The following is a 19223-nucleotide window of genomic DNA, read 5'->3' as shown; positions in this document are numbered from 1 at the left end:
AGAATAAGACAAAACAAGTTGTCAGGGGGTAAAATGGAGACAGGATTGAGAGTCAACTAGTATACAGGCTTCATTTTTTATTCATTTATCAAAACAAAGACAGGAAACATGAATTAAAGTTGAATTTTTAAAAAATATATTTTATTTATTTTTCTTACAGAGAGGAAAGGAGAGAGATAGAGAGTTAGAAACGTCAAGGGGAGAGAGCAACATCGACCAGCTGCCTCTTGCACACCCCCTCCAGGGGATGTGCCCGCAACCAATGTACATGCCCTTGAACGGAATCGAACCTGGGACCTTTCAGTCCGCAGACTGCCGCTCTGCCGCTGAGCCAAACCAGTTTCGGCTAAAGTTGAATTTTAAGAGAAGGTTTGGTTCATATGACTTATTTTATCTAAACTGGCTATCTTTACAAGAACTAAACTTGAATATGCAGTTAAGTTTACATGTTTGATCCTGTCTGGAAGTCAATTTCTTAGTCCAAAACAGAGTGTCAGGGAAAACAGGATAAATCACCCCAAACAATGTCCTAACTGAATTTTAGAATGTTTACCTGCTTCAAAAGACTCATTTAGAAGAAAGATTAATACATTTCTCAGACACATCTTAAGAATATATTAAATATATTTTGCCAAAACCGGTTTGGCTCAGTGGATAGAGCGTTGGCACAGACTGAAAGGTTCCAGGTTTGATTCTGGTCAAGGGCATGTACATTGGTCCGCAGTATGGGGTGTGCAGAAGGCAGCTGGTAGATGTCTCTCTCTCATAGATGTTTCTAGCTCTCTATCTCTCTCCTCTCCCTTCCTCTCTGTAAAAAATCAATAAAATATATTAACCTTTTTTTAAAAAAAATAATATATTAAATATATTTAAACATTCAATGTCAACTTCATGTTATTAATTTCTGTTCCTTTTCTTACATTTTTCAGAAATGTGCTTCTATATAAAATCTAACTATTTTTGCTTTATAAAATGTATGCATGAAAAGTACAAAATTACCATAGTTTTTCTTTACTATATAGACATCATTGATTTTATTAAAATTTGTTTTTGAATTTTGAATATAAGTGATATAGTATTATGATAATTTAAATATATTGCTGCCCAGCTGGCATAGCTCAGTGGCTGAGCATGGACTTGTGATCCAGAAGATCATGGTTTGATTTCTAGTCAGGGCATACCCAGGCTGCATGCTCGATCCCTGGTGTGGGGCGTGCTGGAGGCAGCCAATCAATGATTCTCATCGTTGATGTTTTTATCTCTCTCTTTCCCTCTCCCTTCCTCTCTGAAATCAATAAAAATATAGTTAATAAATAAATAAATATCTTTCTGATTTGGTCTAGAACATACAATTCATGGTTGCAGTTCTCTGAGGTGAGTTAATATGTAAACAAATTACAAATTTTAAATTATAAATTTTTTTAGAAGCAAACTAAAAAAATTCCCCCATGATTTAGTCCCACTTAGTAGTAAAGAGAGTATGTTGTTACAGAATTGGCATGGAAGAAGACAGCTGAACACTCGGGGTTCAGGAAAGACTTTTTTCAAAGGAGCACGGCTGGTTCAGGGGACTCAAAGACCCAGGTCTTGAACAACAGAGACAATGAGATTTTCTCCTTACATATTTCTGAGTTTCTTTGTTTCCTAATACCAAGCTTCCATAGTAGACTCTCACAGCCCCACTCGAGTCAGTTAGAATGGCTATTTACTACTAGACTGTATCTAATGGCCATCCTGGATAGCACCACCCACCTCCCTCTAGTTAAGCTGTTACATCATTGGTTCATGGACCTTGTAAATTGGAAGTATTTAGGTATATAGCTCTTGCTAGACCAGATAATTAAGGAAGGGGCAGTGACTTCAGTATAGGCTATCATGAATGTGCATCTGGCTGCTAGTCTCCTACATTCTTTCACAAACGGAGTTCATTATCGGCTAGCAAGAGTATGCAGTAGAAGGCAGGTTACTGGAACAAATTCAGATTTCTAGCCCCTCAAAAATGTCTTATGTTCCCCATCAATGTGAGAGTACAAATAATCTGCTTGCATTTGCAGACTCTGCTGTTAATAGAAAAGCATATAAGGACACATATGTAATACCTTAATCAATAAGGAAATTAAAAAAAAAAGAAAAACAGAAAAATAGGTCATGCCATGATTCTTATAAACCATCTTATGGATGGATGGCATATGCAGGAAATATCCTATATTGAGTAAAGATCTTCACATTAAACGGAGACTTCTCAGAAGGCATAAGATTAGGTAGAGAAATGATTTTTTTTTCCCCCAGCGGACAACCCGCCAGACCCTGAACAAAGTAAATAAATTGTTAGAGGCAACATAGCTGATGGCACTTGTGTAGTGAGTCAAGCCAGGCTATTAGTGTGGCCCGAATGTGTGCCAGCAGTGTTGATAGGGTGGTGATTCTTTATGAGGCAGCCTGGGAGAACCCCATGGACTGACTTTGCCTGGTCCCAAACTATGTGGGAGATCCTCAGGAATACAGATATATAATAGTTATAAGAAGGTGGACCTTTAAGTCAAATAAGAAAGACAGTGCAGTATAATGGAAAGAACACTGAATTAGGTGTTGCCTTTTATCCATTATTTTGATGCCATTGTAATTAGCTAGTTATTAATAATAGAAAAGGAGTAAAGGGAAGGCTAGACATTACAGGCTTGTCATTTGTGAAGCTTCACCAGGAAACTGCAATTTCACTCTCCACAGGGAACCATTGGCCCATTCCCTACAAATTAATGGGGGAAAGGATCCAATAAAGGGGAGATAGATGCATGTGCAGTGATGTTGGGGTGTCTAGGGAAGCTGTCTATCAGTCAGACCTTGGAACAAAGATCATTGGCAAGGCCATTGCAAGCCCATGAAAATTTGGGGATTCGTAATTCCCCCAAACAAAGGAGCTCTTTCTCTTTGGTTCTCTATTTTGTTTGGTGTACACCTGCTTCCTTGCATTCACCCATGTTCTCCCCATAGCCATGTAGCCATGCAGACCACACATGCAGTGGACTGTTGGACTGCAGCTGGGAACACAGATTAATAGGGGAAGGGATGCTAGACTGGACACTGCTCCAACACTGAGTGAAAACTCTGAACACTGACTTTGATTCTAGCTCTGCTGACGCGGAAGCTACACTTCCTCCTTGGGGGTGTGAAGGGAAAGGGCACTCTGGAAACTCAGGGGTGTAATTCCACAGAAAGAAAGCTTTCTACAATACCTCATCTTCTCATGGGGGCCTTGGAAAATTCTTATTCCAGCAGTATCCTCAAGAGCCTCACTTCCACAGATAATAACTTGATCCACATCATCTAACTTCCTAGGCCTGGGTTTCCTCTTTAATTGGTGCTCAGGAATTGGCTCTCTATAGAAGGCAAGTACCCTTGGAGCAGCTTTTTGTCATTATGCTAAAAATTAGCTGAATCAACTCAGTAATGTGGAGGGAGAGGTCAGCATGCTGGCTTGTCCAGAGTGAAAGCTACATGGGACATTTCAAACTCAATAAAGGGGAGCCCTTGTAGACTGCCTACTGAATAGATCTGATGACTGGGGGATGGGACTGGTTACTTGGGCAACTTGGATGAGTTCAGATGCCTCCTGGAAAAAATATAGGAGCAAAGTTAAATGTTATCAGGATCTGTGGATTGAAGTAATACTCTGAGTTCTTCTGTCAAGAGCAGACAGTAGACTCTAAAGAGGACTCTAAACACATTCTAGTGGGAAGTCTGGGCAAACGAGTAGGACTAAGAAGTGCTTTAGAATCCTGGAGAGGGCTGATTCTGCTATAATGGGTAGCAGAGACTCCACCTCTCAGTAGCCAGCTGTCCTAACAGGATGTGGTTTGAGCAACAATGTCTCAGCATGTGCAAGTGAACTGAAACAGCAGTGAGTGACTTTAAATCCAGGACCAAAGTTCAACATACAAATTAATCTCTTATTTTTTTTATTATTATTTCCAGATGCTTTTCACTTATGAAAAGAAACTTAGCACCCTAATAAGATTTAGGACAAGCGACTTATATAATAAGTAAAAATGTGCATGTCTATATTTGTACTTGACAGTAATGAGAAGTCTTACCAATTATATCTAATGAACAGAGGGTATGCATAAATAATCTCCTCGGTTTCCTCCAGTTCTAAAATGTCATTATTTTATTATGAAGATGAGAATAACTTGTTAGCTCACTTGAATTTCTAACCTATGCATTCTTAAGCAAGAATGATTTGTTTTATACTACTTGGAACACAAAAATCAAACATTTGGATATTTGGGTAATTAAAGAGCAGATGCTGATTGCTTGTTATTTGGTTCTTGACATGTTGTACTTACTTGAACTTTCATTTTTACACCAGATTTCTCAATAGCAGTGCATATTTCTACCCATGTTTGAGGGCATGCCTTGACAATGTTCAATATGCTATTTATCCGCAAATATTTATTCAGATTTAAAAAGAGAATAACAGCTTCTTATTACATGATTGGCTTATTATTTTATTCTAAGTTTATGCCTAATGCTGGATATTTTTTTTTCTTGTTGATACATAATACACATCCAGAACAGTGTCTAGAAAAAAAGAGGTGCTCAATAAATATTTATTAGGAAGAAAAAAAAACAAAACCCTACACTTAACTATATAAAATGCTAAAAATGTGAAATATTTTCTTCTATATAATAAACTGTGTATATAACTTTAGCATTCCCAATATGCATTTATGTTTCAAACTTGCAAAAAGATTTGTATCTTCACCCTAACTGGTTTGGCTCAGTGGATAGAGTGTCGGCCTGCAGACTGAAAGGTCCCAGGTTTGATTCTGGTCAAGGCCATGTACCTTGGTTGAGGGCACATCCCCAATAGGAGATGTGCAGAAGGCAACTGATTGATGTTTCTCTCTCATCGATGTTTCTATTTCTCTATCCCTCTCCCTTTCTTTCTTTAAAAAAATTAATAAAAAATATTTTTTAAAAAAGATTTGTATTCCTGCCCTTTGCCTGTGCCTTGTAGCAAATCCTTTGTGGATAGGGAAGGGAACATTTGGTTTGCTTTGGTCATTACACGTGAGCTAACGTGATGTGCACTGTGTCCTTGCAGAAGCTTGAAATGTCACTGCATGTTTCTGCCAACTCACTTGCTCTTTTCCTCTGCACCAGAGAAAAGCATTTCCCAGACAGAGGCTGCTTTTTCAGGCTGGAAGACAAGGTATATGGAAAAGACCTGGAGCTGACTTGCAATTGCCAATTGTGACATGAGTGGGAATTAACTGTTGTTGCAAGCCTTCAGACTTTGGTGATTGTTTATTTTCTCATCAAAACCTGGTGAAAGCCTATATGATTTCTGGAGAAATGTGTGAAAGTTATCACATAAAAATTAATTTTAAAAAAGATAGTTTGTTTTTCTTTATAGACATAGTAAAGCTGCATTATAGATTGGTGGTGGGGGGGGGTGTTGTACAAGATTCACAAATGATAAATATCCTTGATATGATTTTAGAAAATTCAAATTATCTATGTTTTCAGCTGTGTGCCTAGAGGTGATACAAATAAAGGCTCTGTGAATGTTTGATGCTTGAATTAATGCAAGTTAATTTTTATATTCCGTGTGTGTGTGTGTGTGTGTGTGTGTGTGTGTGTGTGTGTGTGGCAGGGGGAGGGGGAGGGAGGTGTGTGGCAGAGGCTTGTTGGAAAAGAAGCCTGTGGGGAACTGTGCCAGACTACAATAATATTAGTAATTTGGGGGTATGAAAATTTCTTTTTATTTTACATACCTGCATAAATAAAGGGCAGGAAAGCAAGTGGCAGACATCTGATATCTCATCTGATAGTTGCTGCTGCCAATTCCTGACTCACAATGGCCTGGAGAGTTTATTCTTGGGAAAAAGACATTTACGTTTTAATTTCATTTTAATTTATTTATTCATTTGCTCAGCGTATCTACTGAGAATCCACTATATGTTAGATATTGTACCAGGATAAAGTATGAGCACTACACATAAGATTTAACCAGGTCTCCTTCAAATTCCACATCCATGTGGTCTATTTGCCCAATTATTCTGCAATTTTTCATATCCAAGATATATTGATATAAGAACACAATCTTTGTTCATTCACAATACAATTTGAGATCCCTGTCATTCCTCCTCCATAAGAATTGTAGGTAATGGAGGAGAGAGTGGAAGGGGAGTGGGAGGGTCCTCGATGAGCACACTGAAGAAAAGTAGCATCTTAACTAGCATCTCCAAGGCTTTAATATCTGATGTGAGAGTTTACTGATCTTTTCTTCTGCAATGTCTAATCTCCCATTAATGCCATCTGTCTTCTCCATCTCACACATTGTAATTGGATTTGAGTCTTCTTTATATTTTCTGTTTCTTTAACATTTAGGACATATTGAAACATTTGTAAAAATTTATTTAAAATTCTTGCCTGTCCATTTTAACCTCTATGTGTGGATAAGTTTCTTTTCTTTTTTTCCTCCTCAGCCTGGGTTCTATTTCCCTATTTCCTAGGTTCTAGTCATTTTAAATCACATGCCAACCATAGTGAATTTTACCTCGTTGCATATTCTTATTACTATACATATTCTTGAGATTTATTATGAATTCAGCTATGGTACTTGGAAACAGGTTGATCCTTTCAAGTCTTATAGTTAAGATTTGTTGCAGCTTTTAGGCTTGGTCTAGTTATTCTCCTATATTAAGATGACTCTTCTGAGCAGCCTCTTTCCATTGCTACAATGCAGTCCAGGACAGGAAGCTAAAACTGAAAAGAGATTTACCAAACTGTGCAACAAGTCTTCTCATCTGTATAATGAAATAGGCATTTGGATACTTAATTTAAAATATTTTTTTACCATTTGTATTTATTATATACTTTAATCCTTAAAATAATTCTTTAATGTAGACCTCATCATCTCTCTTTCAGAGGTGCAAAACCTGAGACTCAGAAAGTTAATTAGCTATTATCCTCATGTTTTAACTATTGTCTTTAGTTTTAGGGACAGATAACTTTTACATAATAGTAATCAGTGAAACTTTATTAGTTTGTATTCTATAAACAATGGATGTCAAAAAACAGCTGTATTTTATTTCTATTTTCCTTTCCCCAATCTTTTATTATCATTATTTATTTATTGTCTAAAGTTTTACATATGTTTCCTTTTTCCCTGCTTGACCCTACCCGCCCCAGCCATTCTCACCCTGAGCAAGCTCCCACCACCCCAGTGTCTGTGTCCATTGATTATGTTAATATGCAAGCATACAAGTCCTTTGGTTGCTCTCTAACCACCCCCTTTCTCCTACCATTTGTCTCTGGATCTATTCTTGTTCATCAAATTATGTTGATCATTATATCCCACATATGAGTGAGATCATGTGATATTTATCTTTTTCCTACTGGCTTATTTCACTTAGTATAATGTTTTCCAGTTCCATCCATGCTGTTGCAAATGGTAAAAATTCCTTCTCTTTTATAGCAGCATAGTATTCCATTGTGTAGATGTACCACAGTTTTTTGATCCACTCATCTGCTGATGGACACTTAGGTTGCTTCCAAATCTTAGCTATTGTAAATTGTGCTGCTATGAACATTGGGGTGCATATATTCTTTCTGATTGGTGTTTCTAGTTTCTTGGGACATATTCCTAGAAGTGAGATCACTGGGTCAAATGGAAGTTCCATTTTCATTTTTTGAGAAAAATCCATACTGTTCTCCACAGTGGCTGCACCAGTCTGCATTCCCACCTGCAGTGCATGAGGTTCCTTTTCCCCACATCATTTACAGCACTTGTCGTTTGTTGATTTGTTGATGATAGCCATTCTGATAGGTGTGAGATGGTGCCTCATTGTCGTTTTGATTTGCATCTCTCAGATGATTAGTGACTTTGAGCATGTTTTCATATGTCTCTTGGACTTCTGTATGTGCTCTTTCTAAAAGTGTCTATTTAGGTCCTTTGTCCATTTTTTTGATTTTTATCTTCCTTTTGTTAAATTGTATGAGTTCTCTGTAAATTTTGGAGATTAAACCCTTATCTGAATTAGCATTGGCAAATATGTTCTCCCATGCTATGGGCTTTCTTGTTTTGTTGATGGTTTCTTTTGCTGTGCAGAAGCTTTTTATTTTGATGTAGTGCCATTTGTTTATTTGCTCCTTAGTCTCCATTGCCCTAGGGGCTGTGTCCATAAAGATATTGCTAGGACACACTCATTTATGGATAATAAGGAACATTATAAATTGATGAACAAAAAGATAAATACAGAGACATTAAAAGAGACAGACTGTCAAATTACAGCGGGGAGGGTAGGGAGATATGGGGAGATAAGAGATCAACTGAAGGACTTGTATGCATGCATATAAGTATAACTAATGGACAAAAAATTCTGAGGAGGGAGAGCATGTATGGGAGTGTGTGTGTGGGGGGGGGGCGGGGGATTGGTAAGGTATGTACACATATAATATCTTAATTAAAAATGATAGAAAAAAAGATATTGCTAGGACATATGTCTACTATTTTGCTGCCTGTGGAGTCTTATAGGATTTTTATAGTTTCCTGTCTTACATTTAGGTCCTTTAGCCATTTTGAGTTTGTTTTTGTGTATGGTATAAGTTGATGACCTAGTTTCATTTTTTTTTTTTTTTTTGCATGTATTCGACTAACTTTCCCAGCACCATTGATTGAAGAGACTATCATTGTACACTCTTGCCTCCTTTGTCAAATATTAATTGAGCATAATGGCTTGGGTCGATTTCTGGGTTCTCTGTTCTGTTCGAATGGTCTATATGTCTGTTCTTGGGCCAGTACCAGGAAGTTTTGAGAATAGTGGCTTGGTAATATAGCTTGATATCTGGTATTGTGATCCCTCCAACTTTGTTCTTCTTACTCTAGATTGATATGGCTATCTTTTTTTAAATTTTTTATTCCAGATGAATTTTTGGAGAGTTAATCTAGATCTTTGAAATATGCCATTGGTATTTTAATGGGAATTGGATTGAATCTGTAGATTGCTTGGGTAGTATGGACATTTTATTATGTTGATTCTACCAATCCATGAACACAGTATGTTCTTCCATTGTTTATATCTTCCTCTATATCTTTTTTCAATGTTCTGTAGTTTTCTGAGTACAAGTATTTTACCTCCTTAATTAAGTTTATTCCTAGGTATCTTAATGTTTTTGGTGCAATGGTAAATGGGAATGTTTTTTTCATTTCTCTTTTTGTGAGTTCATTATTGGTGTATAAAAAAGCCATAGATTTATGGGTCTTTTAACTCCTTAATTAAGTTTATTCCTAGGTACCTTAATTTGTCTATTTATGTAGAATTTCCACTTAGCCAGTTTTCCCGTGGTTCTGGATGATATTCGTTTTGTCTTTTAATTGTAGTTTTAATGTGGTTGTGCGCAGCAGTATTTTCCGGTGTATAAGACGACTTTTGAAACGAAGAAAAGTCAACCGAAAATTGGGGGCAAAAGACCAAAATTGCACAAAAATTACCTGCAGATCTTGACTGCAAAGTAAGTCTTTTCTTTGAAGTGGGGGGTAGTCTTATACAGCGAATATAGGCCTAAACCTATGTTTTAATTGTAAAATTAGGGGGTCGTCTTATACACCAGAAAATATGGTACCTATGCCGCCATCTTGGTTTTTTTAAAGGAAGGTTTTTGAAAACAGGTATGTCCTGCTTTTGAAACAGGAAAATTGAACTGGAACATGTGCTGTTCTTTTAGGCAGGATGCAAAGGTGGCTTCCAGGTTCTCGTCCAGCTGGGTTGGAAGAATGAAACCACAGACAAAAGGTGGTATAGGAAAAGGTGGAAATTTATTGAGATACAAGCACAGCCATGCAGTCTCTCAGGTGGGGGTGGGGGTGGGGGTGAAGAGTCCCTTTTTCCTAAGGTTTATAAAAGCTGCAGCTTTTTGTGTCTTCATCTCCCCTCTTTTTTTTTTTATAATATATTTTATTGATTTTTTACAGAGAGGAAGGGAGAGAGATAGAGAGCTAGAAACGTTGATGAGAAACATCGACCAGCTGCCTCTTGCACACCCCCTACCGAGGATGTGCCCGCAACCAAGGTACATGCCCTTGACCGGAATTGAACCCGGGACCTTTCAGTCTGCAGACTGACTCTCTACTACTGAACCCAACCTATTTCGGCATTCATCTCCCCTCTTATTGGTCACTATAGCAGCTTCAGAGCTCAAACCTCATGTGGAGGGGTTCCCCTCTTCTTCTCCCTTTTGTTTTTCTATTCCCTTTGGCCTTTCTCTTCCCTCTCTGAATGAGTGGATTCCTTTCCTTTATTCATTGAATGTATACCTTTGGTGCAGCTCCCAGTCTTCTATGGATGTATGCCTTCTATGGATGTATACATTCACAGAATCAGCTGCCTGATTCTGTGAATGTATACCTTTGGGAAGCTCCCATCTTTGCAGCCCTGTGGTTCTCCCCATAGACCCCGCAATTCCTAAAACTTCCTAAATCTGCCTATTTTACCCCTAGCAAACTCCTTTTACTTTCAGCTACAGTTTGAGTTTCTCTGGATAAAAGCTTTGTCTTATTTCCTTTTGTATCCCCAGTACTTGGCTGGAGGCTTGACATACAATAGGTGCCCTGTAAATGCTTATTGGATACATAATGTAAGCTTCTTCTTACATGATTACAGGTAAAATGGACTTAAGGATATTGAACTTTCCCTTTTCTGTTGTTGCTCTGCAGAATCCTTCAAGGCAATGGTGGGGAGGAATTGGGGGAGGAAATTTTACACTTAAAGGACAAATCAGTGTTTTCCTATCTGCTCCTTATTGGTCTTGTGTGTTAGAGTTAGGTTGGTCCTTCCCACTGATATTCAGAGCATTGAGTCAAGGGTGAGTGAGAGGGTGCCTGTGGCCCTAGCTTGGATCAGTGCTCAAGAATAGGAGGATGAGTTTAACATCTCTTGTTTACTTTTGCCTCTTTTGTCTCTTCCAGGTGTGAAGTCCACCTAAGATACTAGGAAAGACTAGAGATATGATTTAAGAAAAGAAGTTTGTAAAGTATCCTGATGCCACTTATCCCTAAATATTCTCTATATTTAGCACAAGGCAGGAAGGAAGTAGTCAATGGGCTCGAAGGATCAGGAGAGGGAAAGTAGTCAATGGGTTCGAAGGATCAGGGGAGGGAAAGAGTTGCAGAAAAGTGAAGCCCCTAGAAAAATGTGTAGGTGAAAATCATCTACTGCATAAAATAACACATTCATACAAAATGAATTTGAGAATTATTTTATTAAGAAATGTATCATGTCAATAACAAAATAATATGTACATTTAAAAAAGGGCTTACTGTTCACTTTGACCGATATCACCCCAATAAATTTAATAAAAAAATAAAAAGTGCTTATACAATAAATTAAAAATGTATTCATAAGTTTAAAAATATATATTATTTTAACTTTAACAAATGCACTTCTTCAAGATCTGCTTGCATATACCACTCTTATCTGTTGCATAATTTAAAAAATGTAACTTAAAATATTTTCACAATATTAATATGAAATTCTTTCAAATTGCTCCACTATATGTACAGCTTTTTTGTGTGTACCATTTTGCTTCTACGTATTTCCTTCTTTTGTAAATTTTTAGTATGAAAGAAATGCCTGCCTTTTAAACAAAGGTTCATATGCTTTTGAGTTCAATTTTCTTTTCTTTTAGAAGAGAAATAGCTCTCCTCCTACTATACTTTTAGATTCTTCCCCTGAATAAGGCCTATGTAATTCCAGCTGAGAATTACTGTCACAAAGCCAGTGGTTCAGACATCAATGCTACTGAAGTGTCCCTGACATTTGAGGGGTAGTATCTCCCCCCACATTATAAATCAATATTAAACAATAAAAGTTTCAAAAAATAAGTTAAGAAACCCTTCTTTAATTAAAAAAAAAAACTAGTAGTGATCTTTTAAATGTCACAGAATTAGCCTTCCATCTACCTAATAAGGATGATCTATTTTGTTGCTGTGAAATACGACTTCAATGAAGGTTCACTTTTGTCTCTATTAAAGACGCATGAATCGACCCCACAATCCTATTAAGTTTGAGACTATTTTCTGGCATCCATTTATTGTGTCTCCTCTTTTCTTCCTTTTCTTCGTTGCCTGGGAATTATTTTTCTGTGGAATAAGAGAATCAGTAATTAAAATTAATTGTCACTATCTTTAATGGCAGATTACACTGTCTTCTCTATGTAAGCCTATTTCTCAATGTATTCCCCTAACATCTGCTTACTGTCTGGGCCTGTGTGCTTTATACAGAGGAATGCCCTCCCATTTTCCATCCTCTTACTCATGCTTCAAGGCCAAGCACCACCTCCTTTACAAGGCTTCTGCTAACTGCTCAGACCTTTCTGTTGGAAACTCTTCTAGTGTTTCACAGTGTGTTTAATTTATCTTGGCTCTCACTTAAATGCTTTTTTAAAATTTTATAATTGCATCATAGGTATTCCCCATAGTGTTGAGCAGGATGTTTTATATATAGAACACACTGAATACTTGTTGAATGACTAAATAAGTGAATAAGTTGATGACTACATGATCTCCTTGACAAGATTGTAAGTTCCTCTAAAATAGGACACATCTACATTTTCTTTACAGATAGAATTCAGGATTCCCCTGCCTTCAGTCCCTTCTACCATGGAGTTGTGCCACAGACACCTGAAGGTTTTTCTGAAGAAGAGACTAAACTTAAAGAAAAAAGATTGCAATGATATTTTGGTGCTTTCCTCTATCTAAATTACTCTTGTGTAGTGATGGGCTGGATCTCCTAGAAACACAATATTTGAGTCAAGAAAGGTTACCAGGTTATAAGCAAAAATCTTACTATCTAAAATTTGCTAAATCATGTCAGTATTATTGGTCTTAGGCTCTTTCTTCAGGATTGGGAGGGGGCTTAAATAAAGAGGGGGGAAAGAGGTCAATCAAAGAACTTATATGCAAAACCCATGGACACAAACAATAGTGGGGTAAGGGCCTGGGGAGGGGACAGGGGTAAGAAGAAGGTAGTCAGTGGGGGAAGAAAGGGAGATATCTGTAATACTTTCAACAATAAAGATAAAATTTTACTTCAGACTCTCCCTTTCTTACTGTCCAGAACTTGATCTAGCCTGTTCTTTATGCTCTTCTTGTATGGATAAACTTCACTGTGGCCATCTGTGTAGGTTGACTAAAGTATCCTTGATAGAAGACATAAAACCAAACCAGTTTCACATGTAGCCAGAATCACCCTATGGCTTCAATCTCCAATCCCTAAAAAAGTGACAGCCTTGGCCACACAGACTCCTCAGTCTCCTGTGCAGACTGATAAGAGTCCGTTGGTTAGTAGATAGCAATCACACATATCTGCACTTGTTTCTCTTTGTCTTTTTAAAATTTGTCAACCAGAAGATAAATTCTCTGCTTCACTTACATGATGAAATACTTACTGAGTTCTAGTTACATGCCAGGCACCGTTCCAAGTGCTTTGACTAATATTGACTCACTCAATCCTTACAAACACTCTAGGTGGGACTGTTATTATGGTCCTCATTTTGCAGAAGAAATTGAGCACACTGAGGCTAAGTAATTTACCCAAAGTTTTCACTGTTCGAGATTATGAGGCTAGGATTCAGTCAGGCAAGACTGTCTCCAGACTTCCTGCTCCTAACTCTGCACTACCGGTTCCATATTTAAAGTTATGCGTTCATTCAAAATGTATATAACTGCACATGCAAAAGCCACTATGTAAAGAGGCAGCAATACCATCCATACAAGCAATTAAGCAAACTTAGGGAAAAGATTTGATGTATGACATCCTTTTAAGAAAGAACGCACAATTATTAAGCTATAAGCCCAAGGAAGGCTGCTCAAATTGTAGAATGGGCAAACACCCCATAAGAAACCCCTCCATACACAGGGACTGTGATTTTGAAGGTCTAGGTGGGAATTGGCATTTCGGCAAATAACCTCCCATGCTCAGGCAGCCAGGTGACATTCTGATGCAGGAGGCTCACCCCTTCGCCTAAGGTTTAGAACCATAATTCAGTTAAAAGAATCAGAACCCCGGAAATTAAGTGGGTTTCGGTCGAGGTTATCTGTCCACCTCGGACTACCTGACAATCTCCAGCTCCGGCTCCCTTGCTCTCCAAAAGATAGAACCTGAACAAAAACCTCAGACTTCTGCACTGCACGAACAGCCCCTCTTGAATTCGAGGTTTATCGCCAAGATGTATAAAAAAGCGAGAGTGCTTCTTAAAATTGCACTTACCTGCGTTGGGAAGTAGCCTGGGCAATAGCTTGTGAGCGTAGCTTCCGTTCTAGCTGTCAATCCCGCGGGCAGTGACTTGCAGCCGGGGGCGGGATGGAGGGTGAGGCGCTCGATCTTGGCGAGGCAGTCCGGCTGCTCCCAGCGGCGGAGACGACGGGTCGGAGAAAAGGAGAACATGCCACGGGGTGGGGGGTAGGGGTATGAAAAACAAAGAAACAGAGTCGATAAGCAAGGAGCAGAAGGAGCAGCGGGGAGGTGGGAAGGAACCGGGGACGCAGCCCAGGGGACTCGGGTGGGGAGCGGGCTGAGGACCCCGCGGACGGGGGCGCAGAAGGGGCCTCGGAGAGGAGCAGCCGGCGAGGGACAGAGAGGAGGACTGGGTCCGAGTGCAGCGCCTGGGACTGCCGGGCGCCGCCCCGCCCCCGGGGGGAGGGGGAAGGGTGTGCCCTGATTTCAGTTTCCTATTTGCCTTCCCTTCCGTGGGGGTGGGGGTGGGGGACCGGGAGGCTCTTCCGGAATCCCGCTGGGTTTCGAGAGAACTTCCTCGCCCTGAATTGGGACAGAAGTGGTGTCCCCAGCTGGGCACCAGCCCAGAAGTCCCGGCGGCCCCGGTGTCCTTGCCGGGTCGGCATCGCCTGGGAGCCCGGAGTCCCCCCTCCGGCCGGGGAACCCTCCCCGGGATGCCTGGCTGGAGCCTCGCTGGGGAGAGCCGGGCGCACTGCTCAGCTACTCACCTGGTCTTCGCAGCTGAGGGTGGCATCGCAGTGGGCACACTGGAAGAAAAGGGGGGGAAAGCATAGGACCAGAGGGTAAAGACGTGTTCACAGGAGAAAGCCCACCACCCCACTGTTGCTCCCAGGGATTCAAGATGCCCCGAAAGCAGTTTCTACTTCCGCACTTGTTTTCCATGCATCTGTTCTTGTCATCGACAACGTAGTGAAACGTTAGGAATCTTCAGAGCTGAAGAGATTCTGCTATCTGAACCAGTATCCAATGGATCCTGGTCCTGGAGGGGGACTCTTCCTCCCCCCACCACAGTAGGCACACCTGTGTACACAGTAGGGCTGCGCCTGAGAACCATATGCCTCTTTCCAGTGCCCACGTCTGTCCCAGAGCGAGCCATTCACGCATTTCATACACTCATGATCTATCCAGAAATTAGAATAATGAAGAGAACGGGCTACTCCTGAGTTCTAAACAATCCGAAGCCCATCTCATCCCATCACAGCATCCCAAGGCACCTAGAACACCAGACAGACCTGAAGGGCAGCCTCCCTGGCTAGGATTCAGCTCACAAGAATTCCCTCTTACTCCTCTCTTTTTCGCAAGCCTTCTCTTTCTCAAGCCTTTTTTTTTTTTTTTTTTAAATTTTTTCTGCACCTGTGGAGCAGCACTTTAGCCCAGTATAGACATTCTTGATGGATCACGTGTTACCTATTCCTACCGGCTCCTCCCCAGCATCTGCACACCTAAAGTGTGCCACCTAAAGTGTTCTAGGTTGTCATTTTAGAAGCAGGTATAGTTCAATACCACTTGCAAAATTTTGACACAATGCTGGGTCATGATCAGTTCCCAATATTGTTTTTCTTTTTTTGAAAGTAAAACTGTGGTGTGTGTGTGTGTGTGTGTGTGTGTGTGTGTGTGTACCCTTCTGATGAAAATACATTGCTTTTTAAAAGGTTTTTGTTTTGTTTTTTCACTTACCCTGGTCAGGTCTTTAGAAATGATTTGCCGGTAATCCATTCTAATCTTCTCAAAGTCACAATCAGTGAAGTTGCTGGTTAGCACCAACCCTACCAGTTGCAAAACGAAGATCTTCCTGAAAGAAACTGACAGAACAAATAATAAGGCATCAGGCAATGTAGTTGAAAACTCAGTTCCACATTAAACTCTTTCCACCCACACTAAATTGCCTCTGGATCTACAAGGCCAGCCTTAGGGGCAAGTGCCCAGGCACTGACTACTCTGCCTCTCATCCCCAGTGTACAGAAGCCCGTATTCACCCATGCTGTTGCCTTAGGTTGGAGTCTCCCTGATGCTCCAGAGCCTTTTGGCTCCACATATATAATACCTAAACGCCTACGGGCCCTTTTCTCCTAGGCCAATGATTTTCCTTGATGTCATTTGCTTCCTTCATAGAATTCTGAATTGATGACATGAAAGAAAAAAAAATAGGACTAGCCAGATCTATGGAATTTTAACCTTAGTAAAATAAGCAGGAATTTCCCTCTCCTCCTTTGATCTTTGCCCTAAGTCCTTGATATGTGCCTGTCTGTGCTTTAAGAAGGAGATACCCACACCTTTCTCCTACAGGGCCATTTCCAACAAGCCCCTTACTTGATGGAATGAATATATATATATATATATATATATATATATATATATCCCCCCAAACAGCATCCACTCTGAGAATTAAGTTCATGCCATACACACTGAGCATTTCCTTTGGCCAATTTCAACTGTTGCTTTTCCCTCTCCTGTGGCCACTGAGAAAACTCATGTGCTCACTTAATGGGATGCTTTAAAGTGTGGGTACAACCTGAGGCTTGGGCTGAGTTTCCATGTGAATGTATGACATGTACAATAGTGACCAGAATTTTATAGGCAGGAACGAGAAAATGCTGAAATGAGCTGGGGGGGAAAGTCTGATGGTCAAAGCACCCTCAAAAACGCCAGGCTTTGGGGGAGAGGGGGCACGTCTCAGGGGCTATGGTCTCCTCTAGTACTTCCACAGGCGTCAAGAACTCCTAAATCTTCTAACTCCAGCGTCCATCCACCTTCACAGTCTCATCCCTGAGGCCAGACGTAAGAGCTAGGAGGACGCCAGACTCAGGCAGTGGGACCAGACGGGCGCAGCGGCGGCGCGAAGGTGCTGTCCAGCGCGCCGCGATGATCCCAGAGGCTGCGCTATTGCTAATCTGGCGCCCCACGCAGCAAGCCCGGACAGCTTTGCATGCCTCGGGGTCCACGCTGGGACCTGAGCACCCTCACCTGTGTTAGGAACGCGGGAAACCACGAGGTGGAGGTCACGTATGGGAACTGGCAACCCCTTGTGAACCCGGAGTTTAAATTCAGGGAAGTGAGGGAGGGAGCGTGCCAAAGAGGATGCCTAGCTGCCTGTGGCTCTGGCAACAGCCAGCGGAGTGTTAAAAGGACGGGAGCCCGCCTCTCAGCAGGCTGCTACAGGACTAATCCCGCTCTCCTGGGCTTGACCCCTGGCCGCCCCGGCTCTCCTGACGCCCAGTTCTCCCCGCTCCCTTCTCCCTCCACCCTCCTCCTCCCCTTTTTCCTGTGGGAGCCTGAAGAGCCCTGGTCCTTGGGAAGTTCCTAGTAGTCATCACCCGAGCCCCCAAGGCAGGGTGACCCGCGTGGGTCCTAGCAAATGTCACGGGCCACAAGGCACCACTTGGGCACAAGAGGAGGGGTGGGCAAGAGCGGAGGGGGAGAAAGCACAGTCTCCGTGTCGGGGGTTGGGACTGGAGCCAGAAGTGAATTTTTTTTCCATAGAAGGCGCTCCGGCAGCCAGCTGTACCAATACAGCTGGACCCGGTTCTCTGGCGAAGTCCAGAGGATAAAGGCTGTGGCTCTGACAGCAGCGTGGGAAAGCCTCTGATTCACCCACCGCTGACTTCGAAGGTGGGCTTTCCTGGCCTCCTGGAAGTCTAGAGTTGAATGTCAGGCAGCATCCTTTGGTAAAGAAGGCTCCCCCCCCCCCCCGCCCCCGCACCTCCCACCCCCATAGCCAGTTTTTCAGGGTATCTTGGGATTCATCTGTGGAGACATTAGGGGTGGTCCTGGTGGGCAGCTGGACATTGGACAGGAGATGAAGACACAGATCTCCTCCCCAGGTGAAGATATGCCAGCGGGGCAGTAACAGAAGAAAGGCATTCTTGGCTGAGGTTCTGTTTCCATTTTTTTTTTTTTTCTAGGGTGGAACCCAGCTGCCTCCTTTCCTTTACTTCTCCCTTTAAAACATTACGTCCCTGGCAACTCTGAGATGAGGCAGATCAGGGTGCCTCCTCCTCCTCAGGCATTCTAGATGATGGCGCTTAGACTGTTAGACGCACTGCTAAGCATTTGTCTCCGGGACCCCCTATTTCTTTATCTGTAACTGTGTAACCTCTTACTTAAATCACTCCAATTATACCACATTTCTGCTGAAAAACTCTTGGTAGACTCCCAGTTGCCTTCATCTCTGCCCTCTTGGCTCTATGCCAAGCATGTCAGGCTCGCAGGTGGCATGGAATCCACAACGAATATTTTTGCTTTCATAAAAATTTTATAAATTAATTTTTACAATATCTAGTTATACATAATTATTAATAACAAACTACAGCGTTCGCTAACGACTGATTAGTGTCGCATCCATTTCCCTTACCCATCTCACACTCACCATTTCTCTCCACTAATACTAGCAGCAAATATTTTAGCAGCCGATTGCCAGGTCATTAGTTTGGACTGACTTGTTTGGTGTACACAACAGGAAATATTTCACTTTCAGAGAACAAGAAAAATAGGTTATTTGGGTTATATTTATTAATTTGTGCAGTTATTCAGTGTCTGGTAAGTTAACGTTCAAGAAAAAATGTTAGTTTTTATTAAAATGTCCCATTCTTTTATGTTAATGATTACTCATTTATTTCAGCCCTTTGTATTCAGCATGTCTCTATCGAAATAAAACTTCGTTTCTATGAAAATTTAAGCTTTTGTTCTTTTGTGGCCCACATAAACTTAAACCTTATTGATTTGGCCTGTGTTAGCCTTTGAGTTTGACATGCTTGTTCTATGCTGTCTTTCTACCCTTATCTCCAAATTGTATCTAAAGTAAACGTGCTCTAAATGTGCCCTCATCTTTGTTCTTTCACCCTCAGATTTTAACTTTCTCCTGTTATTCCATGCTTGTTTCACTGGCCATCTACTCAAAAGAGATCTCCTACCTGGCTGGGACCT

General features: G+C 41.0%; 1 protein-coding gene across 1 annotated transcript; it reads right to left on the bottom strand.

Moving 5' to 3' along the window:
- Positions 1-11680: 11680 nt before the first annotated feature.
- Positions 11681-14674, bottom strand: LOC118703761 (thymic stromal lymphopoietin). The gene is made up of 2 exons (XM_036410931.2): positions 14274-14674; positions 11681-12145 (listed from the first exon to the last, which is right to left on the bottom strand). The coding sequence occupies exons 1-2, from the start codon at positions 14448-14450 to the stop codon at positions 12032-12034; spliced, it is 291 nt and encodes a 96-aa protein (XP_036266824.1). The 5' UTR covers positions 14451-14674; the 3' UTR covers positions 11681-12031.
- Positions 14675-19223: the final 4549 nt, after the last annotated feature.

Source organism: Pipistrellus kuhlii, unplaced genomic scaffold (assembly GCF_014108245.1).
Source record: "Pipistrellus kuhlii isolate mPipKuh1 unplaced genomic scaffold, mPipKuh1.p scaffold_m20_p_4, whole genome shotgun sequence".
Taxonomy (NCBI): Eukaryota; Metazoa; Chordata; class Mammalia; order Chiroptera; family Vespertilionidae; genus Pipistrellus; species Pipistrellus kuhlii.
Note: the sequence above shows the minus strand (reverse complement) of the source record. Positions and strands in the feature narration are given on the sequence as shown.